The 20,833-nt window shown below is 44.7% G+C and overlaps 2 protein-coding genes across 2 annotated transcripts in view; one reads left to right on the top strand and one right to left on the bottom strand.

Moving 5' to 3' along the window:
* Positions 1 to 9,381, bottom strand: part of KPNA3 (karyopherin subunit alpha 3) — a 96,179-nt gene extending 86,798 nt beyond the window's left edge. The window contains exon 1 of the mRNA XM_069601396.1: positions 8,741 to 9,381. Coding sequence (XP_069457497.1) covers positions 8,741 to 8,809 — 69 coding nt within the window. The 5' untranslated portion in view covers positions 8,810 to 9,381. The remainder of the gene's footprint in view (positions 1 to 8,740) is intronic.
* LOC138446507 (basic salivary proline-rich protein 3-like) lies at positions 5,805 to 9,802 on the top strand. The gene is made up of 2 exons (XM_069601422.1): positions 5,805 to 8,883; positions 9,160 to 9,802. The coding sequence occupies exon 1, from the start codon at positions 8,140 to 8,142 to the stop codon at positions 8,764 to 8,766; it is 627 nt and encodes a 208-aa protein (XP_069457523.1). The 5' UTR covers positions 5,805 to 8,139; the 3' UTR covers positions 8,767 to 8,883; positions 9,160 to 9,802.
* The last annotated feature ends 11,031 nt before the right edge of the window (positions 9,803 to 20,833 follow it).

A 20,833-nucleotide genomic window follows, 5' to 3' on the forward strand; every position in this document is an offset into this window, starting at 1 on the left:
GGAAAATTACAATGAATGTCCTCATTCAGGAAACATTTTAATGTTTATTTTGTTCCAACCACTGCAATGGAGGTACACAGAGGTGAAACAAATAAAACATAATAAAAACATTAAAAAAGTAAAAACAAACAAAAAAAAATTTCCAAGCACAGTGAGGGAAGAAAGGTTGCTAACAACCCGGGAGGATGAAGGGAGATTCAGAAAGATCTCTCAGAAGAGATGAGTATTTAGGAGGGGTGGGAATTAGCCAGGCAACAGGAGGCAGCGAAAGATACTCCAGTCAGCAGGATAGCCCTTAGAATAGAAATAGCATGGCAAGCAGGGGAGGGCAGGAGTCCAGATTACGCATAAGTGCATAAGCAGCTCAGTGCTGCCAGAGCTTAAAGGCATGGGGCTGGGCGGGGTGAGGAACTGACAGGACCTGGAGAAATAATCAGGTGTCAGGCTCACTGAAAGGCCTCGTGAACTGAAGCAAGAACCCCACTCTGCAGGCAACTTTTAAACTGCTAGATGCTAAGTAACAAGGCTGAAAGTAGGCTGGAGGCAGGGGAATAGAGAGGTAGGGCCCAAATCCTGAGACAGCAGAGATTCAAGCTACATGACTGGCACCTGACTGAACGTGGAAGATGAGGAAGGAGTCCAGGAAAGCTCTCAAATTTCAAGTTCAGGTTACGGTGAGAGTGATGATGCCATAAACAGGGAAAAAAAAAAAAAAACTTTAAACACTTTGAGCTTAAGAAGCTGATGTGATGCTCATAATTAATTTCCAGTGGATGATTAAATCAGATGTAAACTCCCCACAATGAAATGGTGGTTAAAACTAAGGCAACTTCTGATGTGGACAAGAAAAAGTCCATAGAGAAGCAAGTTATGGACAGAACCTCACGACATGCATATACTCAATGGGTAGAAAGAAGACTTGGCAAAGATGACCTGAAAAGAATAATCAATGAGGCAGAAGGACCAGGAGAGATGATATGTCCAGAGAGTGAATTCAAGAAAAGAGAATTATAGTGTATCTGCTATAGGACATATAGAGTCCTGAAAAACTTCATGTTCTACAAAATTAGGAAGAAAGCGGGAAATACATCAAGACAGTTAGAACAATAAGCACCTTTAAGACAGAACACACATTTCATGGGAGCCAACAGGCATACTCCTGGGCTTGCTATGTTCAACTGTTTCTGTACTTCAACTACTTGTGTTCAACTCCTGTTATTTGGGAGGGCTAAACTGTTCATGTGCTGGTAAAAATCAAGTATTAGCCTACATGAATTGTGCATGAACTAACATCATTCCTCTTTAACATTCAAATATGAACTAGTTTATGTTACAGAAATACATTACAGTACAACAGACTGTCAATGGAGGGTCAGACAACAGTACTAATGCCATAAAGTCAATAATAAAAGAAATTATTAATATCTTAGACTGTACCTTTCACTCCCAACTATATCATCTAATCTCTCTTAAAGAGTGCTTATTAAATAAATTGTCCATGCTAGTCAACAAATGACCAGTCATAACCCAAGGTCCCTAGACTCAGTGGGCTTCTTGACAGGCTGTTATACACACAAGAGAATTTGTTGTACTAGTCAACAAATGACCAGTCATAACCCAAGGTCCCTAGACTCAGTGGGCTTCTTGACAGGCTGTTATACACACAAGAGAATTTGTTGTACGTCACAGCAATCTTTACCAAAGAGGTAAAGGAAAACTCAGAGAAAAGCATTAGAGGGAAGGAAAAAAGTAGACAGGTCAAGAAAGGCCCTGTGGAGAACTGCTGAAGGGTTTTTTTTGAACTATAATGCTATCTGGAGGGACTGCAATGTTGGTGTCTCACAGATACATGGAGGAGTCTGAGTGGAGAAAGAGTCTGTCAGAGTGAGCCCCCCAAACAGACAGCAAAAGCAAGGATACAGGAATGTATACACGTGTGCAAAATGTACAGGACTTATCAGAAGTGGTAGGTAAGGTAGAAGAGGCAGAATTTTTGTAAAATTAAGTGCAGCATACTAAGGATTTTTGATTTTATCCTGAATGCAACGGGATGAATTGCCAGAAAAGTGCTACAGGAAGACTTCAGAAAGGTCAACCCGTAAGCTACACTGGGGAGGAAAGACCAGGGGAACCTGGGGCACCGCCAGAGCTGCGCAGGTGACTGCGACAGGGGCCAACTCGAGGGTGGAGTGTTAAGACTGATAACAAAGGCAGAAACGTGAGGGCTGAGGGCTCGTCAGACGACTAACCGACAGTGAAGGCAAGGAAGATGGGAATCAAAGCCGAGGATAAGGATTTTAAGCTTGAACAGTTAGGTATATCTCTTGCCAATAGAGGTTTCAAAGAAAGAAACAAGTTTAGTAGTGCTAGTTAAATTTGAGGATAAGACAATATTTATTTAGTCCTAGTATTAAAAACTGAAGCCAAGGAAGGAGGTTCAAGAAGGAAAGGATATATGTATATTTATAGCTGATTAACACTGTTGTGTGCCAGAAACCAACATAACATTGTAAAGCAATTATCCTCCGATTAAAAAATAAACTATCAAACTCTTAAAGGAAATATATGCAGTACACTCCTTGATATAAATCACAACAAGATTCTGTATAACCCACCTCCTAGAATAATGGAAATAAAAACCAAAATAAACAAATAGGACCTAATTAAACTTAAAAGCTTTTGCACAGCAAGGGAACTAAACAAGGTGAACAGACAACCCTCAGAATGGGAGAAAATAACAGCAAATGAAACAGCTAACAAAGGATTAATTTCCAAAAGGTATAAGCAGCTTATGCAGCTCAATACCAGAAAAACAAACAACCCAATTAAAAAGTGGGTACAAGACCGAAACAGACATTTCTCCAAAGAAGACATACAGATGGCTAATAAACACATGAAAAGATGCTCGACAGCACTCACTATTAGAGAAATATAAATCAAAACTATAATGAGGTATCACCTCACACCAGTCAGAACGGCCATCATCAAAAAATCTACAAACAATAACTGCTGGAGAGGGTGTGGAGAAAAGGGAACCCTCTTAAACTGTTGGTGGGAATGTAAATTGATACAGCCACTATAGAGAACAGTATGGGGATTCCTGGAAAAAAAAAACAACAACTAGGAATGAAACTACCATAAGACCTAACAATCCCACTACTGGCATATTCCCCGAGGAAACCATAACTGGAAAAGACACATGTACCCCAATGTCCACTGCAGTACTATTTACAATAGCTAGGACATGGAAGCAGCCTAGACAGATGTCCATCAACCAATGAACAGACAAAGCAGCTACGGTGCATATATACAATGGACTATTACTCAGCCACAAAAAGGAACACATCCGAGTAAATTCTATCGAGGTGGCTGAACCCACAGCTTATTTTGCAGAGTGAAATCAGAAAGAGAAAAACAAATATCAAGTATACATGTATGTGGAATCTAGAAAGATGGTCCTGATGAACCGATCTGCAGGGCAGCAACGGAGCCGCAGACACAGAGACAGACTCGTGGACCCAGCATGCGAAGGAGTGGGGGGACAAACAAACAGCAGCACTGAAATATATACACTACGAGACGTAAAACAGATAGCAGGGAGGGATCTGCTGTACGATGCAGGGAGCTCAAACCTGCTGCTCTGTGACAACTCAGAGGATGGGATGGGGTGAGAGGGAGGTTCAAGAGGGAAGGGACGCATGCATGCCTATGGCTGACTCATGGTGATGTACGGCACAAACCAATACAACATTTTAGAGCGATTATCCTCCAATTAAAAAATAATTTTAAAATAAAAGAAACAGAAGCCTAAAGTTTAAGTGGTAAGGCCAAGAATATGAGTTACTATTTTTCAGTGAAACCAACTAACTGGCTTCTTACTGTAGGCAAACTTTGCAAGAGTTAAAAAAAAAAAATAAAGGGTAAATAAATCAAAGTGATAAATTGAATGTCAAAAAAATTTATTAGCAAGGTTTTAAAATAATGAAAAGGGCTTCCCTGATAGCTCAGCTGGTAAAGAATCTGCCTGCAATGCAGGAGAACCCGGTTTGATTCCTGGGTCAGGAAGATCCCCTGGAGAAGGGATAGGCTACCCACTCCAATATTCCCGGGCTCCCCTTGTGGCTCTGGTAAAGCCGGAGCTGGTAAAGACTCTGCCTGCAATGGGGGAGGCCTGGGTTTGATCCCTGGGTTGGGAAGAATAGGGATTTCTCTGATATAGTTAAGATTTCCTAATTATTTCCCCCATTTATTAACCTTCAGATGTGCATCATATAAGTCAGGTCTTAGGTTCTACTCAGTGAAGAGACAGCGCAGCACAGTAAGCACGTTTTGGCGTTAGTGTCACGCAGCTTCATTGTAAGGTTAGGTTCTGCCTAAAGCGCAGTGGTCCCTGGATTGGGAAGATCCCCTGGAGAAGAAAATGGCAATCCACTCCAGTATTCCTGCCTGGAAAATCCCATGGACAGAGTAACCTGGTGGGCTACAGACCACGGGGTCACAAAGAGTTGCACACACACCTTCACTTAAACCTTCTGAGGCCTTGGGGCTAACTACTTAAGAACTGTTAAGCCTCAAGCTTCCTTGGATAGTAATACATACATACTTCATAAGACTAAATAATGCATATAAACAATTGATACTTGGTACAGGTAGTCCTTGGAAGGAAAGTTACGACCAACCTAGATAGCATATTAAAAAGCAGAGACATTACTTTGCCAACAAAGATCCGTCTAGCCAAGGCTATGGTTTTTCCAGTGGTCATGTATGGATGTGAGAGTTGGACAATAAAGAAAGCTGAGTGCCAAAGAATTGATGCTTTTGAACTGTGGTGTTGGAGAAGACTCCTGAGAGTCCCTTGGACTGCAAGGAGGTCCAACTAGTCCATCCTAATGGAGATCAGTCCTGGGTGTTCACTGGAAGGAATGATGCTGAAACTCCAGTACTTTGGCCACCTCATGTGAAGAGTTGACTCATTGGAAAAGAACCTGATGATGGGAGGGATTGGGGGCAGGAGGAGAAGGGGACGACAGAGGATGAGATGGCTAGATGGCATCACCGACTCGATGGACATGAGTTTGAGTGAACTCCGGGAGTTGTTGTCAGACAGGCAGGCCTGGCGTGCTGTGATTCATGGGGTCGCAAAGAGTGGGACACCACTGAGCAACTAAACTGAACTGAACAGGTACACTGTAAGCATTCAATAAACGTTAAGAATTTTAAAATAATCATTCGTTTCTGTCAAAGATTAAAATACCACATCCTTGAAGTGAACATTTGACCCAGGTGGCAATTACCTGCAAGTGTGATTTATAAGTATTCACTAACTGGAATTCATTATGTATTTCCTTGTTTTAGATACCAAATCCATTCCCCCAACCCAAGCCTTAAACTGCTGACCATGATAATTATTCCCTCCCCGACTTCCATCTATAAAGCTCAGGATAACTTTTATCTCCTTTCTCTCCACTGAGTTTTACAAAGAAGAGAAAGGAAGGGGAGGAGGTTCAAATCCTCATTCTACGTTAGGACCAGCCCCGGTCTTAATTTTTTGGCAAATTCCTCCTTACATATGGGTAACAGTACCTTTACTCCAAAATTTATTCTAGTTATCTCTGCCCAGTCACCTTTTTCCATCGCTGTTATCATGTTACACCTCCTAATCCTACTCTGAAATAAATTTCTTCATATCTCCTTATCAAGAAGTTTCTTATCAACAACTTTTTGCCACAAAAATATTCTCAAACCACCACAGGCAACCTTAAAGCCCATCTCTTCCCTCCTTCATCTAACTTCTCTTCTTTTTCACCCAGATCTTTATTCACCAATTTCCTGTGTGCCCAGTACAAGTTTAGTACATCCGTTCTATGAAATTCGCCAACCTTTCGTTTATGAAGCCATTCCCAATTGAATGACTATGAAACTGCATTCTTCCCCTAGTCACAATTCCCTGGCATAACTCCACACTTTTTTTTTTTTTTTTTTTAGAAACTATGTGTTTTATTCTTACACCTAGCATCTTGTGTATTGGCTGGCTATATAATCTGTAATGTTTTTATTTTTTATCTGTTCTGTAGGGGAAAAGACAGGAATGATTGATAGCTCAGCAAAGTATATTTCACTTTTTTTAACAGACTGATAATCACTACTATTTAGTCACAGAGCTAAGTTGCAACCTAAGTTTCTAGTATAATAGTTTCTAAAAAGGATAAGACTAAACTAGATAAGGTGTCTAGTGTCAGTTATACCAAATTCCACAATAAAGGCACTTGAGCAGATCTGACCCCAGTTCACCCTTTAGTCACATTTCTAGCATCCCTCTCTCTTAGCAGTCCAGCTACAGTGGTAACTAAAGAGCCCTACATTCTCAGGACTCTTTGGTTACTGCTCCCTCACGTCTGAAATGCCCCTTCCTTGCCCTCTCCCTCTCCCAACTTCCTTGCATCCTTCAGGATCTACTCACTCCCATTCATCCACTAGGAATCAACCAGAACATCTCCCTTGACTGCTCAGCTCCAAGTCAGGATCTCCTCATGCATTCTCAGCATACACTTATTGATGTCACTGCACTGTAGTGATCAGTTTACTTTCCTACACTCCTACTGAACTATAAAAGTAAACTCCTCCAGGTACAGACTGAGCAACCTTATATACCCAACAGACAATGAGTGAATGCTCATACCCACTCCATGACCTTGTGCAGCCTGTACAAGCAGTCCTGAGCTTCTCATCTTAAGTACTTTCCTTCTGTAAAGTGGGGATAATGCTACACCTTGCTCACAAAGTTGTCCTAAGAACTAAAAGCGGTTATCAATGAAGCTCTTAGTAAAGTGCCTGCCATGTGGAACTATCATTTCAATGTCTGCTACTTCATGCCTTAGATTCCTTCCTGTATCCTGGGAATCGTAATGCTGTGATCAATACTTTCAGGCTGGAAGGCTTAGTTAGCAACCAGGCATCTTTTTCATGCATCTAGAAGTTACTGGTTACCGTCTGATCATCAGCAGGCATTTACGTGTGCCTATTATGTGCAGGAGTCCTTTCTAGGTTATCACTGAGTTCCCAGAACACAACAGAGGCAAAAAAAAAAAAAAAAAGACAAAAACCTGTACCAACACCCAGAAGCAGAAAGATTGTTAATTACTTCGATACAAACAATACCAGAATGTTTCAAACTACATTAAGCTTTGCTTTATAACTGGTGTAAGCTTCAAGAACAAATACTGATGGGAAAAGTTCCAAATTAACTTCTATCATCAAGTGGACCAAAAATCAGAGGCAGTCCCCAAATTTCTTGTTGCTATTCCTAAGTTTCACTTTTACTTAAAAGTATTTCTCATAAAAGAAGCTTAACCATGACCACGACAGACATAGATGACCTTAATTTGTCTCAGTCAAATGGGAATTCCACGTATTTCCTAATTAGTATTTAATTTGGCAGCTCCGAAAAATAGCCTGAGTTTTCTGTTTTTCTAGAAAACAGAACGTTGAATGGCATATCCCCACCACCACCACCTTCTCTCTTTAAGACAGGACAAAATGCACACTTTCTTAAGTCACACTGGCCTCTGAGCAAGAATAACAAAACTGCAAATTATGTCACCTGGTATTAGAAAAGGAGGCTGTGGACCTGAAACACCTTCCCCCTAGCAAATCCAGAGGTCAGAGTCCCAGGGAAGTTTCTGCACCACACTACACGGCGTTCAGTAGCTGCAGAGAGACCTCTAGCGCTGCCTGCAGAAGCCGAGTTTGCAAACAGTACCTGCTAATGTCACCTTAATGAGACAATGGCAACATGCTGAGTAGCAACGAACTGAGTGACCGCGATGAATGTTTACAGTTTTGCAACCACTAGGACATTCTACCAGCTTACAGCAAGAGGCCCTCCAAGCCTCTTTATTTCAGTACAACGTGTCAAAGGAATGATCCTTCTATGCACACCCCCTCCGCTACAAGAAAAGGCTAAGAAAACAGGTCCTGGGAGCGGAGGTCGGAACAACGTCTCTTCCAAAGCCCTCCACACAATAGACGGGAAACTATTGTCCACCTTCGGCTTGCTCCAAATGCCAGCGGTTAACGAGAGTACAAGCTGGGAGAAGCTCAGCACGACTGCTCCGGGGAACCGCACCGGGTTATAAGAAAATGGTCCTGGCGCATCCTACCCTCCCCCATCCGCCACCCTCAAACAAGTCGGTTACCCAGCTGGTCCCCACCCCCCTCTGCGGGCCGCCACCGCCTGCCTGGGCCCGGCTCGCCGAAGGTAGGCGCGGGGACCGGCGGAGCCGAGGCTCCATGTGCGGCAGCGCGGGAGGCGCTGAGGGGGCCGTGCCGGGCGGGAGGCTGCACCGCGAGCCGGGCGAGAGCCGCGCCGCCCCCTCAGCGCGGCGGTCGAAAGACCGCGGCCGCAGCATCCCCGGCGCGCGAGGCCCCGGCCCGCGGACCCCGCCTCAGCTCCACACCTCTTCCTCGCCGACAGCAGGCCGCGCCCGCGTGACGGGGCCGAAAACCCCGGCATTTCCCGGTCTCCGCACCGGGCAGCCGCCGCTGGCGGCTGCAGCCCGGACCGCCACCCGCCTCCCGCCGCCCGGCCGCAGGGACGGGAGGCGGCGGCCAACTCCGACCCATCGCGGGCCGGCGAGAACCAGCCCGGTCGCGCCGGCCCCCCGCCCCTCCTCGCCGCCTCAGGGCCGGCGCGACCGGGCGGGCGAGCCGGGCGGGCCCCCCGCCGCGGAAGCACACTCACCTCCACATCTCGGCCCTTATTCTTGAAGCTCTTGATGCGGTGGTTCTCCAAGCCGGGGTTCTCGGCCATGGCTGCGCGCGGCTCTGGCGGCGGCTACTCCTGCGGCTGCGGCGGCGGCGGCGGCGAGTCTTGGCGAGGGAGGGGTAGGTGGGGGAGGGCGGGAGAGGGGGAAGGGCGGGGGAGGGGGAGAGGCGAGCACGTTCCGTGACGCCTCCGAGCGCGAGGTGGCAGCAGCGCCGGGGGAAGCTCGGGCCGATGGACGCGAGGGGCGGGGCGGGGCGGGAACAGCGCTGAAGAGAGCCGCGGGCGCCGGAGGGGGCTGGAGTCACGTGACGGCCTCCGGCCTGGATGCTCAGCCGGCTGGACGCGCCTGACGGTTCTCGGAGTGACCCCCACCCCTCGACTCTCTCACCCTCCAGAGAGCCCTTCCTACAACCCTTCGGAGCTTCCAGTCCTGTGCCAGGAATGGAGCCAGACTTGGCGGCTTTTTACTGCCCGTTCAGACCCGGGGCTGCGGCCGGAAACTACAGTTCCCAGCATGCCATTCTTCGGCGGGGGTAATTTTCTCAGCCTGCAAAGCACCCAGAGAATGCCGGGAACCCTAAGCGCGCGGCTTTCTGCGCGGGGCGCTCGGAGAGCCTGGGCGCGGGGCTCCGCCCCCAAGACCGCCTCTGGGCGGGACTGTGGGAGGAGCTTCCCAGGAGACGGCTCTTGCGCCTATTGGGAGGGAGGGGGGCGGGACTTCGAAGGAGGCTTCCAAGAAAATTAGAAACGGATCCATGGTTCCTGCTTTGCTCCTTTGCTTGTTTGGCCGGGGTCACCTAAGACAGCACCCACCTTCACTTGCTGTTGCCTTGCTCTGCTTTGGTTTTATAATTAGCATTTATCTCCACGTTACACATACATATGTATGTTATATGTGTGTTTATGTGTGTGTGTTACCTGGTTTGCCGCATTGGAATTAGCGCAGTAAAAGTACCGACAGTGGTGGGTCTATTGCTGAAGCCCTTTGTTAATACAGTGCCTGGCACGTCATGAATAACCGATAAATACTTGAACTGATTAGCGCTCTAGCGTCTGTTTTTTCACCATCGTCCCAGGCTCCGTTCTGCAACCTCCACCCTGGCAGTTCCTGTATTTATGTATCCCTAATACCTCATAACTTTCCTTCCAAGGAGTCGTCTTTTAATTTCATGGCTGCAATCACCATCTGCAGTGATTTTGGAGCCCCAAAAAATAAAGTCTGACACTGTTTCCACTGTTTCCCCATCTATTTCCCATGAGTGATGGGACCAGATGCCATGATCTTCGTTTTCTGAATGTTGAGCTTTAAGCCAACTTTTTCACTCTCCTCTTTCACTTTCATCAAGAGGCTTTTAGTTCCTCTTCACTTTCTGCCATAAGGGTGGTGTCATCTGCATATCTGAGGTTATTGATATTTCTCCTGGCAATCTTGATTCCAGCTTGTGCTTCATCCAGCCCAGCGTTTCTCATAATGTACTCTGCATAGAAGTTAAATAAGCAGGGTGACAATATACAGCCTTGACATACTCCTTTTCCTATCTGGAACCAGTCTGTTGTTCCATGTCCAGTTCTAACTGTTGCTTCCTGACCTGCATAGAGGTTTCTCAAGAGGCAGGTCAGGTGGTCTGGTATTCCCATCTCTTTCAGAGTTTTCCACAGTTTATTGTGATCCACACAGTCAAAGGCTTTGGCATAGTCAATAAAGCAGAAATAGATATTTTTCTGGAAGGAATGATGCTAAAGCTGAAACTCCAGTAGTTTAGCCACCACATGCGAAGAGTTGACTCATTGGAAAAGACCCTGATGCTGGGAGGGATTGGGGGCAGGAGGAGAAGGGGACGACAGAGGATGAGATGGCTGGATGGCATCACCGACTCAATGGACGTGAGTTTGAGTGAACTCTGGGAGTTAGTGACGCACAGGGAGGCCTGGCGTGCTGCAATTTATGGGGTCGCAAAGAGTCGAACACGACTGAGCGACTGAACTGAATACCTCTGTTTCACCACCATACATAATATCAGCGTTCAAGAAGTAGTCAAACCTTGATCCGCAGACTCTGTAGTCTAGCATCTCCCTTTAGGGTCATTGTAGGAATTGATTAAGGGAAATTTGAATCCGTAATACTAATAGTTGCTTTCTGGAGCAGGTGCGTTTCTTTGAATGTATGTGAAATAATTTATTTTCAGAACCTCTGGCAGATGCAAGCGACATTTGACACTGAGGTCATTCAAAGGTTGGGAGAAATATAACCATGCAAAGACTGAAGAAGATACTCTTTCAAAATAAAGGAGACATAGAGAACTTGAGGTTCAGAGGTCGTGAATTCAGAGGCCTTTGTTGGCCTGGCTATGTCTGGGCCATTTTTGTAAGTGGTGGATATTGGCCTCTTGATAAACACAAGCTTATTTAAAGGCTTCAGACCATTGTTGCCATATTGGACTGTGGGTCAGGCTTGCCAAAGGCCCAATTTTTCAAGGGAAACCGAAAAGCTGGGTTCTTTTTTTCTTCTTTTTAAAATGTCGATTCATGTTTTTTAATGCACTTTAGGGAATAAGTCACTCAAAAACTCCAGGCCCTCACATTATGGGCCAAATGGTCCAAACATGCATTTGATGGGGAGAAAAAAAAAAACACCAAAAGCTTAGAATGAATACATAGATTACTTCTACTCTAGTTCTTAAGGTAATAGATGTTGCATGCTTGCCACTCCTCTGATTGACTGAAGGGAAACTTACACACTGTTGTTCAAGCTCTATTACAGTTTAGCAAAAACTTTTCCAATTACTTTACCCATTTCTGCCTCTTCTCTTCACCCTACTTGCCATCACCAACCATGTAAGTCATGATTTTAGAGTTTATGCATATTTAGTGAGCACTTACCATATGTTAGTCATTGCACTGACACTGGGATATATTTGTAAATAAGACAGCCTGGTATCCTGCCTTCACATAACTTCAGATCTATCAGAGTTGACAGACAATAAAAAAAAAGTTATCCCCCAAATGTGTGATGGGTGTCAAGGCTCACAGCAGGAAGACCCTTATAACCTGCTGATTCCTAATACACAAGGACAAGATCCAAAACAGGAGTCTACATATCACATGTCTACAATCTTAAAGTTTAAAATCCAGCTTCCAAGCTTAAAATATATTCTAAACTTTGACAAATGTGCTTCCACTACAACCTGGAAGTCTGAGTCTGAATTTAAATTTCCTGCCTTTTTGGACTTCTGCTTCAGAATGCGGCTGTGTAAAGAAGCATGGTAGCCAGACCCTCGCCCACATTTTGTTTCCCTTCTCTTCCCTGTCCTGGCCCCACCCCATACTGGAACAGACCCTGAGAACAAGTATACATAGCCCTATTCACAACGTTCAAGTTCTGCCACTCACCTACAAAGCTTTATTCACATCTCCCTACCTGACTCAAGAGATGCCTCTCGGCCATTGCTCAGGCCTAAATGTGCAAAGCTGCAGCATCACATTCCCCCAGGAGAACAGACCCAGAAAAGAAGCCTAGGAAGATCCTAGAAGCAGGATTGGCCATTTAAACAGAGAATCACCAGTCCCTGGTAGTCAGAGCTGGGTTGAGAGGCACAGGTTCCAATGAGCATGACCAGTTGGCCCCATGGGCTTTCAATGGAGAGTAGTGCAGCAGAAGGGAGCAAAGGTCACGACCTCTAAAGAAGCAGGGTCCAGAGCAGGGTCCCTTCTTGGCCAGATCTTAGTCGATTGTATGCTTTGCCATTATTTCTAGTGATTTCAATATCCACATACCTGGTACCTTAGCCCCAGAATCTCTCTGCATTCTTACTTGGACCAGGTTTCTGTCACTTGAAGCCCCCACCAGGCCCTGAAGTCCTTCAGCTCAGTTCAATTCAGTTGCTCAGTCATGTCTAACTCTTTGAGACCCCATGGACTGCAGCACACCAGGCTTCCCTGTCCATCACCAATTCCTGGAGCTTACTCAAACTCCTGTCCATCAAGTCGGTGATGCCATCCAACCATCTCATCCTCTGTCCTTCTCCTCCCACCTTCAATCTTTCCCAGCATCAGGGTCTTTTCAAATGAGACAGTTCTTTGCATCAGGTGGCCAAAGTATTGGAGTTTTATCTTCAACATCAGACCTTCCAGTGAACATCCAGGACTGATCTCCTTTAGGATGGACTGGTTGGATCTCCTTGCAGTCCAAGGGACTCTCAAGAGTCCTCTCCAACACCACAGTTCAAAAGCATCAATTCTTCAGCACTCAGCTTTCTTTATGGTCCAACTCTCACATCCACACATGACTACTGGAACAACCATAGCTTTGACTAGACGGACCTTTGTTGGCAATGTCTTTGCTTTTTAATACGCTGTCTAGGTTGGTCATAGCTTTTCTTCCAAGGAGCAAGCATTTTTAAATTTCATGGCTGCAGTCACCAACTGCCATGATTTGGGGGCCCAAGAAAATAAAGTCTATCACTGTTTCCATTGTTTCCCCATCTGTTTGCCATGGGACTGGATGCATCAATCTTAGTTTTTTTAATGTTGAGTTTTAAGCCAACTTTTTCACTCTCCTCTTTCACTTTCGTCAAGAGGTCCTTTCATTGAAGTCCTTACTCTCTGGGAAATGACTGTCACCAGTGACTCAAATTTGGGGCATCTCTCTGTCAGCCACCACCTCCTCTTTTCCCTCATTCTATTCTTCCTCTTTGTCCTAAAACTTCTGACAATTTTTTTTTTCTTTGACAATTCTTCTTTTAGATGGATTTCTGTTCCAAACATACTTTGAGTGTCCACCACCCCGCATACACCGTCTTCATCAGGCACTTGCATTAATGGACAGGGGAGGAGTAGGGAGCAGAGCAGAGACAGGAGGGAAAGGCTCTCTGCCTGGAGAGTCGGTCAAACTTTCTTTCTTCCTCTGACTCACTGCCTGCCTTCCCAGTGGACAGTCAGGTGATGATATGCAAAGGGCAACACAAACACAACAGATCCAAGAAGGAGCTCACGTGGGCTTACCTAGGGGTGCAGTGGCAAAGACTCTGTACTCCCAGTGCAGGGCACAGGGGCCTGGAGTTCCAGCCCTGGATGGGGAGCCAGATCCCGCTGCCACAACTAAGACCAGGTGCACCCAAATTAATTAAGTAATTAAAAAACTTTATTGCCTGGCAAAGCAATAAAGATATCCTTTTCTACTTCACCCAAAACTCTGCCTCCAGGATTTGACTCAGCACTAGTGTACAAAGAAGCCAAGCTTTTCGTAACAACCATAAATCCAGAGGTCAGATAGAAAAGGGGCTATCACGGAGACTTTTACTAAGTAGGCATCTATGTTTTGTTTGTGTATCACTCTTTGTAGGAGACCTAGTCTATTTGTTAATATTGAGCAGCAAAGGCTCCAATTTGTAAATATTCAGCTTAAAACCATTCATGGAAAACAGGATAATTGGAGGCAGGAGAAGCCTGAAAGTAAAAATCAAAAAAGCTCGGTTAAATTGTTTGACTGTAAACATACTCCTCTGTCCTTACTATAATATTTGGGTTATTCATGATTCCCTAAATGAAAACACCTAGAGGACTGATGGAGAAGGCAATGGCACCCCACTCCAGTACTCTTGCCTGGAAAATCCTATGGACAGAGGAGCCTGGTGGGCTGCAGTTCATGGGGTCGCTAAGAGTTGGACACGACTGAGCGACTTCCCTTTCACTTTTCAGTTTCATGCATTGGAGAAGGAAATAGCAACCCACTCCAGTGTTCTTGCCTGGAGAATCCCAGGGACGGGGGAGCCTGGTGGGCTGCCGTCTATGGGGTCGCACAGAGTCAGACACGACTGAAGTGACTTAGCAGCAGCAGCAGCAGCAGCAGAGGACTGAATCTTGCAGTATGAATACAGTTCCAGGCACAACTTCTTCCCTGTTTTCAAGCTGGTATTGGAGAAGACTCTTGAGAGTCCCTTGGACAGCAAGGAGATCCAACCAGTCCATCATAAAGGAAATCAGTCCTGAATATTCATTGGAAGGACTGATGCTGAAGCTGAAACTCCAATACTTTGGCCACCTGATGGGAAGAACTGACTCATGTGAAAAGACCCTGATGGTGGGAAAGATTGAAGGTGGAGGAGAAGGGGATGATAGAGGATGAGATGGTTGGATGGCATCACCGACTCAATGGACATGAGTCTGAGTAAACTCTGGGAGTTGGTGATGGACAGGGAGACCTGGCGTGCTGCAGTACATGGGGTCGCAAAGAGTTGGACACCACTGAGCAACTGAACTGAACTGAACTGATATCCCTTATAATCAACACTGCCAATATATTAATAACAGTTGGTTCAGCAGTAAAGAATCTGCCTGACAATACAGGAGATGCAGGTTCCATTCCTAAGTCAGGAAGATCCTTGGAGAAGGCAACAGCAACCCACTCCAGTAGTCTTGCCTGGGAAATCCCATAGACAGAAGAGCCCGGTGGGCTACAGTCCCAGAGGTCGCAAAGAGTCAGACACGACTTAGCAACTAAACAACAACAAAATAAAATATACTATCAAAGCTTTCCAAAAGAAGTTTTCCCTACTTACATTTTGTGAGTCTTTTAACTTTGAGGTCTACCTTCCTTTAAAATCTGCAATTTAAATGACTTTGATTTGCATAAAAGGTTATATTTTTTCTCCAACTACTTGCTCACACTTGCTGTCTTCGATATCCAGATCTACTGTGCATGAGACCACAGTAGCCTGTGTGATGTCCTACAGCTATGTGTAGCCACTAGACACATGTGGCTATTAAATTTAAATTTAATTGTTTGATCAAAATTAAATAACATTAAAAACTGATTTCTGGACTTCCCTAGTGATTCAGTGGTTAAGATTCTGCCTGCCAAAATAGGGAACAAGGGTTCGATCCCTGGTCTGGGATGATTCCACAAGTTGCTTGGCAGCTAAGAGCATGCACCACAACTACTGACCCCACACAACCTAGAAGCAATGTTCTGCAACAAGATAAGCCACTGCAATGAGAAGCCCACATCCCGCAACTAGAGAGTGGCGGCAGCTAAGAGCATGCACCACAACTACTGACCCCACACAACCTAGAAGCAATGTTCTGCAACAAGATAAGCCACTGCAATGAGAAGCCCACACCCCGCAACTAGAGAGTGGCCCCTGCTTGCCACAACTAGAGAAAGCGCAGCAACAAAGGTCCAGCACAACCGTAAATAAAGAAATATTAAAAAAAAAAAACCGATTTCCTCAGTCACACAAATGTCATTGGTGCTCAAAAGCCACCTATACTAGGGGCACCAGACTCGAACACAGAGACATAGAACATTACCACAGAAAATTCCATGAACTACCCTGCCTTACAAAGGACGTAGACTTAGCAACAGACAGACTTTTGTTTGCAATTTTGAGTTGGCGCTATTGGTAAAGAACCCACTTGCTGCTGCAGGGAACCGCTGGTTCGATCCCTGAAGATCCCTGGAGAAGAAAATGGCAACCCACTCCAGCATTCTTGCCTGGGAAATCCCATGGACAGAGGACCCATGGCGTGGGTTACTCCAGTATTCGTGCCTAAAGAATCTCATAGACAGAGGAGCCTGTAGGGTTCCAAAGAGACAGACGTGAGTGAACCGGCTTAGCACCACACAGCAAACATGTTCAATTCCCATCTTTTACTAGACTTGTGATCCCAAGAGAGTTCTTAAACGTCCAAAGCTTCAGTTTATTTACATTACTTTATTTACATTATAAAGTAGAGCTAGAAATATTAATACTTACACCCATAGTCAGTTAATGCCCAGCACATTTTAATTGCTTAATAAAACTATTAGTGTATAGGGATCAAAAATACAAGTTTTTTGAGACTCTAATTCGACACCAACCAATATTTTCTTCATGCCAAGAATATCCAATAAATCTTGCTGGCTATTCAAAAAGATTTTAAAAATTAAAAGGGAAAGAATATATGTATACTTAGAGCTGATTCATGCTCTACAGCAGAAACCAACACAACATTGTAAAGTAATTATTCTCCAATTAAAAATACATTTTTTAAAAGATTTTAAAAATTAAAAAATCACAGGGCACACTTTCTTCCTTTCTTTTTAATTTTTGGCTGTGCTGCAATGCATTCGGGATCTTAGTTCCCTGACCAGGGGTCAAACTCCTGTCTTCTACAGTAAAAGCACTGGACCACCAGGGAAGTCCTCAGACACACATATTTTTGTTTCTTCATTTATGACATCAAACTTTTGTAAGAGAAAACAAGTTGAATTGCCCTGGAGAAACCTAAGATGTGGGTAGCTATTTAAACCCATAAGTTGACCCAGGAGATTCCTGATTCCCAAACCATTCCTAAAATTTAATTCAGGAACAGGTTCAGCAGATGTTCGCATTTGAACAGGATCCTCTTGGTGATCCAAAGCTGCCTTCCAGAGCAATGAGACAAAATTCACACTTCCCCCTCCTCACCACCCTTTAGCCTGGGGATAAAACCCATGCAAATTGCACACTCCAGGACTTCTGAAAGTACTTCAACTTATCTAAGCCTCTCTCCAGCCCCATCCACTTGCCCTACTTTCAGATCAATATGGAGCCTGCTGTAACAGCCTCCAAAACCGAGAGCTGTGGATAATGTCCCCATAGACCTTAATCCCTGCCCCTGTCACAGAGGGACACATTACAGATAGGAATGCGAGCTGCTAGAGCCAAGATAATTCCAGACTCACAGAACAATTGTTCTATCAACCACAACTACACAGAACAACCCAAACAAAAATAACCAGGAGAAGCTATGAGTAACTTACAACTCATCATGATATGAATTGCTAGCGTCACACTCATTTGGAAATTCCGGTTTTTCTAAGCTTCTCAAAGTAAAAAAAAAAAAGGAGAAGTGAGATTATGCAATGAGAAGATAAAAAGATAGAGGACAATAACCGGGCCTTATTGTTCAAAGCTAAACTGAAAAATATTCTAATTAAAGAAATCTTTAGCTTGTTTCCCTTTAGACGTCAGTAGAGCTTTGCTTAGGTTTTCTTTCATATTAAAGAAGCGCAATGAAATGAGTTATTTCTCTCTCTCTTTTTAAAAAAGATTATTTATTTATGTATGGCTGTGCTGGGTCCTCATTGCTGCGAGCAAGCTTTCTCTAGTTGCAGTGAGCAGGATCTACTCTCTGTTGTGGTTCACGGGCTTCGCCTTGCAGAGCACGGACCCTAAAGCATGGACTTCGGTAGCTGTGCACTGACTCAGCTGCCCTGCAGCACCTGGAATCTTCCTGGAGCAGGAGTCAAACCTGCGCCCCCTAGATTGGCAGGCGGGCTTTTAACTATTGGACTACCGGGGAAGTCTAACAAGTTGTTTCTCTCTCGTAACATTAGACAACCCAACTAATGGGAAAAGGGATGGGACAGACGAATACATTAAAAATACATAGAAAAATACCATAAGAATGTCTTCTGACCCACAGTATGAGCAGATATAATTCCAGTCACTTACTACCAAAGGAAAATCTGAACCAAGCCAAGCCCTGCCATTTGAAATAGCCATAATTCTGAAAACCCATCTTCATTAGTTATTTGTTTACTACGGAAATGAGAATAAGTAAAGAATCTGCCAGCAATGCAGGATGCCTGAGTTCAGTCCCTTGGTCAGGAAGATCCTCTAGAGAAGGAAATGGTTATCCATTTCGGTACTCTTGCCTGGAGAATCCCATGGACAGAGAAGACTGGTGGGCTACGGTCTATGGGATCTCAAAAGAGTCAGACACGACTGAGCAACTAACATTTACATTTAACATGTTCTAAGCACTGTCCTAAGTGATTTACATATATTACTGACAAGCTTACAAGGTAAGTAGATAATACCGTTTTCCATTTTTATTGTTCAGTTGCTCAGTCATGTCTGATTCTTTGTGACCCCAAGGACTGCAGCACACCAGGCTTCCCTGTCCTTTGCCTTCTCCTGGAGTTTGCTCAAACTCATGTCCATTGAGGCACTGATGCCATCCAAATTTCTCATTCTCTGTCGTCCACTTCTCCTCCTGTCCTCTATCTTTCCAAGCATCAGGGTCTTTTCCGATGAGTTGGCTCTTCGCATCAGGTGGCCAAAGTGTTGGAGCTTCAGCCTTAGCATCAGTCCTTCCAATGACTATTCAGGGTTGATTTTGGCTGATCCCATTTTACAGACAGATCAACTGAGGCACAGAGTAGAGACTCTGCTTAGGTCATACAGCTACTCAGTGTGAGAGCCAGGATCTAAGCTCAGGCAATCTGGATTCATTTTACAATCTTGCCTCTGAGGGCAGTTGGAACACTAATGAACTTAAAGAACAATTCCTTACTATACACAAACCTGTGATCATACAGCAAGACTAATACAGCTATGGTTGTTTGTAGAAATCAATTAGAAAGAAGAACTCCAAGGGACTTACCTGGTGGTCCAGTGGTTAGGACTGCATGCTTCCGCTGCAGGGGGTGTGGGCTCGATCCTTGGTGAACTAAGATCCTGCACACCCCTAAAGTGCGACCAAAAAATAAAAAAACAAACACCTGATGGTAGCCTCTTATTGTCATCAAACTCACTTCTCCTTGGTTTTCAAAATCCTCTGTAGGAAGAGTATCTCAGCTGGCCATAATTTTTAAAAGTCAAGAAATAAATCCTGGACACATTCTTTTGAATCTAATTCAAACTGCACCTGAAATTGGAATAGTTCATGAAATGTTCTCTCAGTCTCTCTTTTTTTTAAAATTATACCATTGAATAAATTCTCCTTTAAAAAAAAACCTGGTTGAGTTTCAACAGAAAGACCCATAACAAACGCATCCTTTTCTGCAGCCACTGTCATAGGGATTGTCTCAGGGCTGGGCTTTGACCTCAGTCAGTCTATTCAGAGTGAATCTCAGGACCTTTGTGGGCAGGACCAGACAAGAAGGTCGCTAGAAAACTGAACTTGAACCTTGGAAGACATGAGGCTGTGGAAGCTGTACTCAGGGTTGCTGGAATCCACTGTTCAGAATCCAGGGTACCCATCCAACCAAAGGAAGGTAGTCAAGAGATGGAGAGAAACAATCCTGTGACATCATTTGACCTTCACTCCTTTTCAGTAACTTTAGCCAATAAGATTCTACTTTTTGCTCAGGTTTTATCATTAGTGATCAAAAGAGTCCAAACACACTCTTTTAATATTCCTTAAATTTACCTTCTCTCTTTCTGCCCTGCCTAGGACCAAGCTAGCCCTCCTTCTCTATAGAACGCTTCTCTCTATAGAATTTTTATTTTTTTGGCCACGCCACACAGCATGCGGGACCTTAGTTCCTGGACCAGGGATGTAACCCACATCCCCTGGAGCGGAAGCAGAGAGTCTTAAAATTATCTATTTTTGCCTTACAACGACCCTGAAATGTAGTGGCTTAAAACAATGATTCATTATTTTTCTCGATTCTGTGTGTTGGCAAAAGGTGATGGTCCAGATGTATCAGTCAGCTTTACCATAGTAACAAAGGACTCCCTGACTCCCAGTGGCTTGTAACGACCAGTGTTCCTTCCTCTGGTACCACGTCTGCTGCCACACTGGTAAAGGCCCTGCTTCTGCTCCGTGTGTTTTCACAATCTGGGACCAAGGTTGCAGGAGTAGCTATGTGAGACGTGCCAGTCCTGTGCCAGATGAGAAGAGCAAAAAAGTAGGTGCAAACGTCCACAGTAACCTTTAAAGCCTCAGTTCGAGTGGTGTTTATGCTACGTTCTTTCACAACACATTGACCAAAGCAAGTCCCTAGCTTTGAAGGCTCCCCATAGCTGTCCAGATAAATTAGGTTGACACCCAAGGCCCTTTTGAGAGGTTAAATAAGGTAAGGAGATACATGCATGCACACACACAAAAGCACAGAGAGAAGGAGATATTATATGTATAGATACACACACACAAACATGCACAGTATTATCCTTGCTTGCTCGCTAAGTCACTTCGGTCATATCCAACTCTTTGCAACCCTGTGGACTGTAGCCTGCCAGGCTCCTCTGTCCATGGGATTCTCCAGGCAAGAATACTGGAGCGAGTTGCCATGCCCTCCTCCCGGGGATTTTCCTGACT

Source organism: Ovis canadensis, chromosome 10, assembly GCF_042477335.2.
Source record: "Ovis canadensis isolate MfBH-ARS-UI-01 breed Bighorn chromosome 10, ARS-UI_OviCan_v2, whole genome shotgun sequence".
Lineage (NCBI taxonomy): Eukaryota > Metazoa > Chordata > Mammalia > Artiodactyla > Bovidae > Ovis > Ovis canadensis.